Source organism: Dreissena polymorpha, chromosome 8 (assembly GCF_020536995.1).
Source record: "Dreissena polymorpha isolate Duluth1 chromosome 8, UMN_Dpol_1.0, whole genome shotgun sequence".
NCBI lineage: Eukaryota > Metazoa > Mollusca > Bivalvia > Myida > Dreissenidae > Dreissena > Dreissena polymorpha.
This window is the reverse complement of record NC_068362.1, coordinates 37,060,370-37,073,714: the sequence shown is the minus strand read 5'-3', so window position 1 is coordinate 37,073,714 and position 13,345 is coordinate 37,060,370. Positions and strand designations below refer to the sequence as shown.

The window sequence follows — 13,345 nt, the reverse complement described above, 5'->3', positions numbered from 1 at the left end:
GAATTATAAACTAACAAATGCAATTTTCACCCGCTATATGGCGTTTTCAAGTCATATGGCGTTTATAAGTCATCATATCTCTACTATTCGTTTAAAGTGGATTAATACTTGCTTAGTGACATCCATTTTAATATTGCTTTGACTTCTTCGCTCTTCTCCAATCATAACATGTCCGAAAGCCCTCACTCAGTTGTGCGGTGCCAAGCGAAACTAATTTAAGTGTCCATACTCTTGTGCAAATTTCTAATGACATCTTTTTCAAATGTTATTTTCTAATAATGACTGTTTCAATAGCCATAATTCAGTTGTGCTGTTTATATACTCTTTCAAATGCTTTATAAAGTCATGTTCTCAGTTGCGTTTGGCTTATCGAGTAATAATTGCGAAAGTTTGTACTGGTTTATGCCTATGTTGCTTCAACAATACTTTCGTTGTTTGCATTATTTTTTTTTTTTGGGTTGCAGTGACATTATTCTAATTTTAATTTTAGCCTAATGGTCTTAGCCTGTAAAACTCATTTACCCGTTGTTTGGAAAATATTTACAGTTGGTAACGCTCTTACACATGTACCATTCATGTAAATAAGTAATGCTTATGAGAAAGATTAGTTTGTGTAACTAGATCAAATGAGTGAAATAGACTTACTTAAAAAATATCCCACCATGTTTTCTTTGTTGTCATTTCTATCGTGAAACACGTTCATGAATCAAACCCAGTGAGAAAAAAGGGCACACACCAAGCGTTTTATTTATGATATCACTACTATCATGTCTATGTTGTCGAGCGATATGTAATGTACCAAACAACACGTTAATTCGTCTACATCTTATTCGCATTTATAATTTATGTAGCCTAGATGATTATCAACTCGTATTTACTAGAATCAATACAAATTTAAAACTAAACATACCTTTTGGTAAATTATGCCAAGAAACTAATTTAGAGCGTTTAAATATGACAATACATAACAGCTACCTTTTCCTTATATAACATATCAGTCAAATATATACCTAGGAAAGTCGAATCAGAATGAATGATCATGAATCATGTGGATGAACATTTTTAACAAGCACTGTCCTATTCCTGTGATGTCAGAACGTTCTAATTGACTGAACGTCATTGTTTAAGATAAGTGCTCATCGAATGCTGAAAGGATTGAATCAATTGACTCTTACACATAAGGTGACCGCAAATCTTCCTAAGAGAATTTAAGCTATGATATCGGATAAACTTTGGGGTTTACTAACGTCCTTTGCATTTGACGGACAATAACTTACTGAGATGATATTCATCGAGAATATAAAAGGTATCAAAGTATTCCTTGTAAATAAAGCATCTCTCTATTAAATAACCTGATCGTTGGCAAAACGTCTTCCGATTTAATTAGAAACTTCATAATAATACGAATTTCAGCATATGTACAGATGATTACAATTAACTCTTAACAGCTAATGATATTATTTCAAGTGCTTCTACTGAACAACACAACACAGAAGATAAAAGTGTATTTATGTAATAAATCATTTTACCGACGTCACTTTCTGACGCATTCTATACATAGATGGTGATGTCACTACGTTATTGTCACCTCTATACATAGACGCATCACATTCCCCTGGTTTTGGGAATTATGCTTCCGCCAAAGTAGTTCTGCTTAGGAATGAAAATGTCAATAATGAAAAAAAAATCGTTTTTATTGTGTGTTTAAAACGGAAAGTTGTTTAAAGAAATGTTATGTAATTATGTTTTGTAATGAGATTTTGAATCTCTATTAAGACTGATATCCATAATCAGAAGCACGATTACCTGATTTACTTTCGCTTTTACACAGGTCAGTAAGACCGGCGTGTACACAATGATCCTGACGTCTTCATTTTGCATTCCATTTGACCAGAATATTAAGTAAGTCTTTTTCTATTGTTTTACGCAGTTTAACTAGGAGTTGTTGTTGTGTACATGACCAACGCAAACCACTTTTAATACTACATCAGAAAGCTACACTGTATGGGGAAAGACAATAACATACAATCACAACACATTTGAACACAAATAAAATTTTCAAGGCAGCTAGTAGATTCCAAATTTTATTTTATGCTTTCCGGTGTTTTATAGAGAAATATAAGGCAATTAAAACTGATAATTTCACTGTTTCAAACAGTGAAAATTAACAGTTAACATTATCGATAATTTTCACTGTTTACTGTAAAATTACGTCGTTGTTTGACGAAATGACGTCATTATCCCAGCGAAATTCTTTAGTTAAACTCTTTAACAATGTATATAAACTGTGAAAAAAGAGCATAAAATAAAAAGAAAATGTGTTGAAATCGGTGGAATATCGATTTTAATTCACTCGTGAAAATATTATTTTCTATGATCACTCGTGAATTAAAATCGATAATCCACCGAATCCAACAAATATCCTCTTTCTACTATACATAACCCACATGCGACTTACAGTCCTTATTTCTTGAATGATAAATATTTAAAATCATATTAATTGTTTAATTATTTTGAAAAAATCCCAGTGCAATTTCGTTAACAATGGCATCATTTTATACATGAACGATTTTCATACCAAGTCACATAATTTAGCCAATTCAATGATATATCCAATACAGGAAATTCTAAATACATCTGATTGTGATGATATTCAATACAAGGCATCCCATTATAATGGTGGTCATTTGTCGTCAGTTGCTCTAAAAGTGGATGATGGAAGAGACAGTCTTAGTCCCGGCAAGATATTTTATGGACAAATTTAACATGTGACCTCTCTACAGGTAAGACATTGAAATTGTAGGTAAATGTAGGAAAGGAGACGGATGTAAAGCGCCGCGTCACGCCTTCTCCTCAAGTTATCATGTGTATTAAGTTAGTAAAAACTGTTTGATGTTTTATCACCAAATAAGATCATTGACCTATATATTTGACCTTGACCTCTGAGGTATTATGACGGGTTTTACAAGCTACAGGCCGTCTTATGATTATTTTGACATGTGCCTGGTTGTTATTTTAAAAGCCATCACTATGGCACCAAGTTAATGTTGGGTCAGGAATGTCCCGACGGACTTCCCGATGAGAGCGGGGAAAACAGACAGACACTACGCCTTCTTTATGTCGCATTCGCTAAAATTAAGGAGCATAGACACATTTGCAAATTTAAGAAACTATTTAATAAACTAATTTTGCGGTGTGTATGAGATTGAATATATCCATCGTTTTGTTTTGACTTATCATCAATAAACCACGGATCACTACAGCAAACATACAGTGTTTAACTATGAACATCGTTTATATGATTAAACATTATAACACAGATGTTCATTTGCGTGATGTAGTTTGCATCTCATATATTTAATTAATTTCAATGAAATACAGCAATAATGAGTGACAGTAAATCATCATATTTAATACATAAACAACATAACACAATTGCGGTAAAATAATTGATGTTTATACTGAAATTAAACACCACGAAAAGACTGAGAACTCATCGCATACTTAGGTTCTGTGCCATCTATGCTAATGGTTTAAGAACTACTGTATAATTAGCAGGGTACAGACCGAATGATAAGAGCATCCAATTTTAAAATTAATATGTCCAGTATTTTTATTTTGCACTACGGGTTACAATTTCAAATACTAGTATATCTGTTTTCTTTAAATACAATTTATTTGAGACTTTTATTTAAGACTATTTGTTACGAAATACTACATGTGTAGTATTCGATTAAGATAGGCAAGTAATGACTGTTTATGTAGACATTTGAAATATACTTCGACTATTAAGTCCTTTAATAAGATGTCCAATAGACACATCAAACAAAACGTCCTTAAGGCTTAAGAAAATGCAAACTGCACTTAACAGATGATCACACTATTTTATTTACAATTCGTTAGTATCACTGTTAACCAGTACCTAAGAATTACTTAAACATAAAATGTATACAAGTTACTTTCTCTAAAGGAATAATCTTTTAACCGGCGCAGCTGTCTTTTCCGTATTATATTGCGATTGTTTCCTGAATAAATGAATTACTTTATGAAAAATGTTCAGAGCAAGTGTCATGAAAATTTCACAAAAATATGCATGATTTGTGCAAACGAATGTGACTTCAAGCCTTTATTACATCTGACTTATTGACATTGCGTTTGATCCTATGTGAAATAGTTTTGAACTCATGTAAGATAAAATTAAAAAAAGTTCTCATCGTCTATCTTGAAGATTGTGCGATAAATATGACCTAGTTTTTTCACACCACCTATCCCAGTCTCAACCCGGTCGAGATATAATTGGGTCATAGATCAAGTTCAATTAAAATTGGGCAATAAATGGGGTATCTAGAAGGTCCGCAAGTTCAATGTTGGCGACAGCAACGGGCGTCGCACGATTAACGACGGATGAAATGATCGATATGACAGATCAATTAACAGTTTTAGCTCGCTCCTAAGTGTTCTGGGGAGCTGCTTCTTGGGTGCGATGCTACTTCTGATAATACAAATCATTGTTTTAACAATATGTGACCTTAGCCTTGTACATAAAGACTTGGTTCTTTGTGCGCCCAAATTCGGGGATTGAGTATTTGAACGTGTAAGAACATTGAATCAAGGTCGAATACCCAGTATATAAACTCATGTTCAAAAAGCCAACAGAACGGAGTATTCGAATTATTGCGAATATAGAGCTTTGGTCGGATTGCCCAGTTGTGGGTATTCAACTTTAAACGCATATCAAGCACGAGACGAATGCCTGCCCGGCTATACCGTTGCACCACTTCGAGTACCTAATAACCTAATACCTTATAACCAGCTGGGTTTTTGACTGGCTTAGTTTGAATAATCAGTATCCAGAATTTGCGTTTTTCATTTTATGATATGGGCTATCTACAGTAAACATATACTCCAGTAGTTTGCAAATGTCAGTATCAACAATTTATTCTTTGACGCTTAGTTATTTGTTACTGAATGGTATTCTTTCTATTGTTTTAAATGCTTAACTACACGGATAATAGATGTAGTTACGTTATAAAAATGTGTTGAACATACTCACTGTGAATGAACAAAAACTGTCACGTGACCAAAAAAGTCAACGTCAGTAGTCATTTTATGACAACAAACAGCCGCGCAAGGTAGGTTTTTTCCAATATCTTTGCGACACAAAGACACTTATTTTGTTTCAAGGATCGTTTCGTCATGTTCAAACAAGTAAAATAGTATAAGTCACAAATCAATAAGATTGCATATAATTTTATTAAAGTGATATTATGAATTGAGCTGAAAAAATAACAGGTTAAAAGAGTTAGTTAAAATGTGGTCAATGACCAATTTTCTGCAACGCATTTTGCTACCAGTTGTTTATAAAAAATATATATTATATTCGATAGTTTTCATGACTGGTGAGTCCTCTTAGTCGAAATGATCCGTAAAAGAAAATTGTCTTTGTGTCGTATGAACGAATCAGCGTAAAACTCAATTTAGATTCACATTGTAAATCGAATCATTCCTGTCGTCAGTTGTCAAAACGAAAGTACGGTTGATATTCAAAAGCATTATATTTCTCTTTCCGGGATATTTTTTCAATATGTTGATGCTGCATTAACGAATATACGTGTTTATGAAGTGAAAACACCAAAAATAAACAACGGTTGCGATAGACACCTATAAACTGTTAGATGCACATAATATCACTTCAACATTAGTTCATTTTTGTTGTTGCAGAATTTATATATGTCGTGCATTAATTTATGACATCAATCTTAACGTGTTATATCTAATTTAAATCTAAATTTCAATAAATTATATTGTTTCACACGTTTTTCATTAAATTAAATGCGTGCATTTATTCGGCTACTGCCGTTTGCATATTTTTGCTACTGACCTTTGCCATTCCTAAACGTACTACTGACGTTTGCCATATTTGTTTTCACTCTTTAAACGTTTATTTAATATCTGGTAGATATTTTTGTTTGTTTATGCATAGACATATGTAATATATGTTCGTCCGGTAAAGCATAGACAGTTCTGTGATGGCTAATTTTCGAGAACACTGAATCTTTGTAATTTTACTACTGACGTTTGCTTCTTAGATTGGAAATTTGCGCCGAAGTTTTCTCGAAAACCAGAGCAACACACAAAACGCGTGATATACCGATCTATATGCATGCCATATTGCGTGCACTAGGTCGTATGAAAGACAGAGGATGATCAGCAAAGATATTGGAAAAAAACTACCTTGCGCGGCTGTTTGTTGTCATAAAATGACTACTGACGTTGACTTTTGTGGTCACGTGACAGTTTTTGTTCATTCACAGTGATACTGTATGTGTAACGCAACACGTTTTAGTACATATATTAGTATACATGTATATTTTTTAATTCAATTTTTTCATTTACTACTTGTATCTCTTTTGTAAAGGAAACAATTGATAACTTCAAATATTGTGACAAAGCGTTATCACCTTAAAATATATTTAGATGAAATTTATAGAAACCGTAAAACGCTTTATCACTGTACTGGATAATGATGGTACCGCGTATATAAGTACCAAAAGTTAAATGTGTAGTAGAATTTTAAAATATTTACTGACTGTCTTTTTACCCCGTGGTTTGAATACCAGTTTAGAAAATATGAACTTTATTACAATTCTTTCATATTACTATCGTTATTTTGGTAAGGAAAAAGTACATATGTTCAAATCATAATCTTATTTAATTTGTTTGAATTATAAACAAGCTTTATTTTCATTGCCTGTCCTTTTATACATTTAATATGTGTTTCAATAAATGTTTTCTCTCTTAAACGTAATCGTATTGTTTAAAACCTTAATCACCAGAAGGGTAATCACGTGATAGTCATGGTATTTTTTCGCCGTTTGTATACCCTGTATTACTTGTATAATTTTTTTAAACCGCTCATTTTCCAGCCATATCAGAACAAAAGTTATTAGCGTTTATTTTGTATAAATATATTCGCGCTATATTTCGACTTTACTCTTTTCGAAATTTCTTAGCGGGATGACCTTATTACAGCTCCACAGCGGTCTTTTTTAACTTGCGATATTTCAATATCGGTTAGCTATGGACGTAACTGCTTTACCCCATCGGAACAGGAATCACTTTTGCTTGTAATACATAGCGTCAACCAATATCCGTCAGCCTGCTATGATATAAATAGTTGACTTGTTGGCGGATCTTATAATGAAGTTTATAGCTCCCCTGTAACAACGTTGTCAAAGGCAGCATAGTTCATAGGAAAAGTGTGGGTGTCGAACAGTCTTGCTCGCTTAGAGGGACAACTAACCGCGACTCCTCCTCCCTCTCTAACACATCTGAACTCATTGAATGTTCTTGTATAGTCGAATTAACCGACACCAAAGAATCATTCCGTTTTATTTCGAACATGGGATTGTCTGAAATGGTGGTATCCGACAACGTTCTGGTTCTGAAGGACACGCATGTTATGGTCAGCATGAACTATAGGCGTATTCCTTGTCATTAAAGTAAATGAGAGAGAAAATGTAGAGTCTATATAAAACGTTAACACATTGTTTTTCTAAATCAGATTATATGGCCAGTCAACTGTAAATAACCAAAATCAGTGTCAAATATTTCAATAACAATACATAGTAAGTTGTTTAGTAGTTATTAATCGAAGATAGGAGTTGACTGCCAAAATGTAAATTCCGAATCCTAAACATCGTTAAAGGTACACAATTGAATAATTACGAAAATATATAAATAGGAATGACGCACAATCAAAAGCCTATACCAGCATGGAAACATGGAGTCTTTCAGATGTGACTTTGATCGTCAGTGAACACCGATGACACGTATAGTTTATTGTTGCTTATAAAACAAACAAAATTACATTCTGATTCGTCGCTAAACAGTGATTATGGATTGAGTCATTAATTTGGCCTCAAGAGATGCAACACAGTTTTTGTAAGATGTAACCTGAGTTATTCGGAGAATATGACCCACATTAACACGCAGCGTACATATTGTAAAGATTGACATCCTGACACGTTTTATCAAGAGAGAGTCAAACATTGAATATCTAGAGTGGTAACAAAGTGTTTCGCAGATTCGACTTGATAACTAAGTTTTTAGACGCATTTGACCCAGATTTGAATAGTTGTCAGGATGAACAGTATGACCATTTTTTATCAATATTGAATAATTAATATGGCCTCAAAAGTGGTAACAGGTCATTTCAACGATATTTTTACACGCTTCATCTATTTAAAAACCAGGCTTTATATTGCAAAATAAACATTCATTCTAAAACAATTCATCAAGATTAAGTCATTAGGCCTCTATAGTTTTTACAAAGTTGACATGGTGACAAAGTCTTTTATGCAAAATTTGAACTCAACCTGAAAATATTGATAAATTTAAGATGAAAAAATACGTGTGGAATTAAGTGTGGCAGGTTTGTGTATACAATTTGTCCAAGTTAAAAAGTTTCTAGATTCAAACTTAAACAATCCGACAAGTTTCATCAAGCTTAAGTAAAAAGTATGGCCTTTAGAGTGGCAACAAGGTGTTTCTAAGATCTGACCTGGCAACCTTCTTTTTTAAAGCACTTGATCCAGGCTCGAACTCTTTCAAGTAATTGTACAGAGTAACATTCTGACCGAGTTTTCTCCAGAATTGATGAAAAGAGAGACATGAGACAATTACGAACTGCTCAAGGTAAGCTAAAAGTCTATGGTTTGTGTTTTTTCAACACATTTTATTTCAAGACTGGAAACAGATACATATTTAAATACACATGTAACACATCCGAGGTAATACGTTATCTATATAATTATAGACAGTGACGTACAAACAAAGCAATAGAAGGTGGTAAAAATCCCTACCTTTACCATACGTAAAGGAAATACTTACACATAATACACATGATTTTAAGCTAATGCTTAATGTCTTATTACATGTTTGTTTTTTATTGAAATATTCTATAAAAACAAACAAATTTCCTCTTTATATTATACTCTTCGGATGTAAATATTACTTTTGTTTATAAACAAGATCACATATAGTATTATGTATGTGTTAGCGATCATAACAAATAATGGGAAAAACACAGCTTCCTATCAACAGACATTTTAAGTTTTCAAACTGAAAAGAATGCTGTAAATATAAGACAGTTGCATGAAAGTTTGTATTGGGAAAACAATTTTTAAGTATTAATAAAGAACAAAAGTAGAAAACTAGATTTTTTATTTTACACATGTATAAGTATAGCTTAATAAACAAAATAGCATTATTATGGCTCTAGCTGACTTTGTTAAATACCCAATAAGTTTTTTTCTTATGCATGAAAGGAAACAATTATCCTTCTATATCTTATCTATTAATGCTTTAGACATCTGACATTCCCAGAATAACTGTTCTAAATTTTCCTCACTTTGTTTGCAAAAATAACACAAAGGATCATCAGTTATATACATTTGTTCAAAAGACTATATGTTCCAAGTATCCTGTGAATTATTCTGTATTGTCACCAATGTATCTTTACATCAATGGCTATTACAAAGGGTAGTTAAAAATGCAATTCCATTCATTTACATTAATTATGGTGTTGGGTGTTATACTCCATTTTGCTTAGACTGAAGGTTGTTCGTGGTTTTTATTTACCATAGTGTAAAGTCTGTTCGCACTAGATTCCTTTTTTAATGTTAGTTATACTAATCGGGGCAAAAGGTTTCATCCTGTGTTTGAAAGAACAGGGTATACAATGTGTGTTTATAAATTTATCTATCGCTCTTGTCCCCCCCCTATATAATTTATGAACTTTACTTTCGAATAGAACCTTTCACTTAATTCATCAAAAGAAATAAAGGTTCCATGTCACAAGATATCACATATACAAAGAATTGCAGCATCAATCCATGACTTGAAGAAACAAGAGATATGTTTGTCAGAAATACAATGCCCCCAATTGCGCCGCTTTGAGGCCATATATTTGACCTTTTACCTTAAAGGATGACATTGACCTTTCACCACTCAAAATGTGCAGCTCTATGAGATACACATGGATGCCGAATATCAAGTTGCTATCTTCAATAATTTTTATTTTTATTTAGTTATTGCAAAACTTTAACCAAGGTTAAAGTTTTGGGACACACACATACAATGAATGAATGAATGAATGACAGACAGAAAGACAGGCCATAAACAATATGCCCCCGATCTTTCGATCCGGGGGCATAAAAGCTGTTATTTCATGTCAATATATTAAGATAATAAAATAGTAGATAATACAATACTTCTTCTTTTACTGCTAATTTTCTACAATAAATGAGAAGCTCTTTAAAATCAATCAATCCAAAATCAATATTTATAAGCTCTTGATCTTGATATCAAATCTGCATGTTTGACTTTTCAATCGTTTAAAGTACAACTTGTTCGGTATCATAAAAAAATCACATGCATATTTGGGTCTATTTTAAATGGTGTACCCTTGTAAAGTAATATCAACTTTAGGATCGGCGGATGCAAGCGGTAGACGTCATCCTTCTAAAGGTGCGTGCTATCTAACTAAACAAACATTTCAACTAAAACAGAAATAGTGCACGCAAAAGGAACAAAACATCTTCTTATACGAAATACTCGTTTATCTTAACTATAACTGATAGTGTAAAATTATTTCAACACTTCATATCCTGTTACACAGCAACATATGGCTATCAAATGTGCATACACTATACAACTTTATAATCTATAGTGTTTAGACAATTTTATCATTTTAAATATTTTGAGCATGCAAATACATACTTTACATACTTGTGTTACTAATTCACGAATGGAAAAATCATATCACCTCAATGGCTTTAAGCAAAACACAGCCCAGTATTATACACCACTTGGAAATTAAAAGAAATCATTATTATTAAAAATTACTACTAATACTAATGCTGTATTTTTCGCCAGAAGCGTTTCACGTTGTCAATCTATTATGATTGTTTAAAAAAGTCCAAACTGTTACATTTAATATTCACCAAATTAACTATCCTTAGCTGTGCAAGTCCATGAAGGGCGTTCGGTTGAAGCGTTACTCCTTCACCACGAAGATCAAGAGTTTCCAGACTTTGACATGATGATAAGTCCAAGCCTTTACACTCACAGACCTCTAACGTTAATATCTCCAGCCACTTGAGTCCATTAAAGGCATTCGGTTGAAGCGTTATTCTTTTACCACGAATAGAAAGAGTTTCCAGACTTTGAGATGATGATAGGTCAAAGCCTTTACACTCACAGCCTTTTAACTCTAATATCTCCAGCTGCGTGAGTCAATGAAAGGCATTCGGTTGAAGCGTGATTCTTTTACCACGGACAGCAAGAGTTTCCAGACTTTGATATGATGATAAGTCAAAAGCTTCCCACTCACAGCTCTCTAACTTCCACATCACCAGCTGCGCAAGTCCATAAAGGGCGTTCGGTTGAAGAGTTATTCCTTCACCACGAAGATCAAGAGTTTCCAGACTTTGACATGATGATAAATCCATGCTGTTACACTCACAATACTTTAATTTTAAATATTCAGTTGCACACATCCATTAAAGGCATTCGGTTGAAGAGTGATTATGTTACCACAAAGTTCTATACATTCCAAATTTTGACATGATGATAAGTCCAACCCTTCACACTCACAGCGATTTAAATGTAATATCTTCAAGTCCATTAAAGGCATTCGGTTGTAGCGTGATTCGATTGCCACACAGATCTATTATTTCCAGATTATGACATGATGATAAGTCGAGTCCTTTACACTCACATCGAAACAACGTTAATGACTTCAGTTGCGCAAGTCCATTAAAGGCATTCGGCTGAAGCGTGATTGCTTCACCTTCAAGATATATTATTTCCAGATTATGACATGATGATAAGTCGAGTCCTTTACACTCACATCCAAACAACGTTAATGTCTTCAGTTGCGCAAGTCCATTAAAGGCATTCGGTTGTAGCGTGATTGCTTCACCTTCAAGATATATTATTTCCAGATTATGACATGATGATAAGTCGAGTCCTTTAAACTCACATCCAAACAACGTTAATGTCTTCAGTTGCGCAAGTCCATTAAAGGCATTCGGCTGTAGCGTGATTGCTTCACCTTCAAGATCTTTTATTTGCAGATAATGACATGATGATAAGTCCACCCCTTTAAACTCACAAATACACAACTTTAATTTCTTCAATTTCGCAAGTCCATTAACGGCATTTGGCTGTAGCGTGATTGCTCCACCTTCGAGATCTATTATTTCCAGTGTTTGACAAGATGATAAGTCCAACCCTTTACACTCACATTCATACAACATTAATTTCTTCAGTTGCGTAAGTCCCTTAAAGGCATTCGGCTGTAGCGTGATTCCTTCACCTTCAAGATCTATTATTTCCAGATTATTATATGGTGATAAGTCCACCCCTTTAAGCTCACAAATACACAACTTTAATTTCTTTAATTGTGCAAGTCCATTTAAGGCATTCGGCTGTAGCGTGATTGCTTCACCTTCAAGATATATTATTTCCAGATTATGACATGATGATAAGTCGAGTCCTTTACACTCACATCCAACCAACGTTAATGTCTTTAGTTGCGCAAGTCCATTAAAGGCATTTGGCTGTAGCGTGATTCATTCACCACAAAGATCTATTATTTCCAGACTATGACATGACGATAGGTCCAACCCTCTACACTCACAATAAAAACATTTTTAATGTCTTCAGTTGCGCAAGTCCATTTAAGGCATTCGGCTGTCGCGTGATTGGTTTGCCACGAAGATCTATTATTTCAAGATAATGACATGATGATAAGTCTAACCCTTCACACACAATTTCATCCAACTTTAATTTCTCCAGTTGCGCAAGTCCATTAAAGAAATTCGGTTGTAGCGTGATTCGATTGCCATGAAAATCTATTATTTCCAGATTATGACATGATGATAAGTCGAGTCCTTAACACTCGCATCCAGACAACTTTATTTCCTTTAATTGCGCAAGTCTATTCAAGGCATTCGGCTGTAGCGTGATTGCTTCACATTCAAGATATATTATTTCCAGATTATGACATGATGATAAGTCGAGTCCTTTACACTCACATTCTTCCAACGTTAATGTCTTCAGTTGCGCAAGTCCATTAAAGGCATTCGGCTGTAGCGTGATTGCTTCACCTTCAAGATATATTATTTCCAGGTTATGACATGATGATAAGTCGAGTCCTTTACACTCACATCCAAACAACGTTAATGTCTTCAGTTGCGCAAGTCCATTAAAGGCATTCGGCTGTAGCGTGATAGCGAAACCTTCAAGATATATTTTTTCCAGATTATGAAATGATGAT

General features: G+C 33.7%; 2 protein-coding genes across 8 annotated transcripts in view; both read right to left on the bottom strand.

Annotated features, from left to right (window-relative positions):
* The window catches only part of LOC127841135 (coatomer subunit beta'-like), a 238,277-nt gene that overhangs the window by 114,764 nt on the left and 110,168 nt on the right, over positions 1-13,345 (bottom strand). The window lies entirely within an intron of this gene.
* The window catches only part of LOC127841134 (uncharacterized protein CXorf38 homolog), a 335,137-nt gene that overhangs the window by 299,312 nt on the left and 22,480 nt on the right, over positions 1-13,345 (bottom strand). The window contains exons 6-7 of one of the 6 annotated variants that reach the window (XR_008030717.1): positions 12,515-13,345; positions 8,712-12,382 (exon numbers count right to left, since the gene is read on the bottom strand). The exon at positions 12,515-13,345 is cut by the window's right edge and continues 2,173 nt beyond it. The exons of 3 other annotated variants lie outside the window; for them this stretch is intronic. Coding sequence is in view for 2 of the 3 variants with exons in the window: in XM_052369713.1 (XP_052225673.1) it covers positions 11,655-12,118; positions 13,044-13,345 (766 nt within the window). In the remaining variant the exon portion in view is untranslated. Of the gene's footprint in view, positions 1-8,711 lie in introns of those variants that run through there. 2 more of the 6 variants (XM_052369713.1, XM_052369714.1) reach the window with 2 other exon arrangements.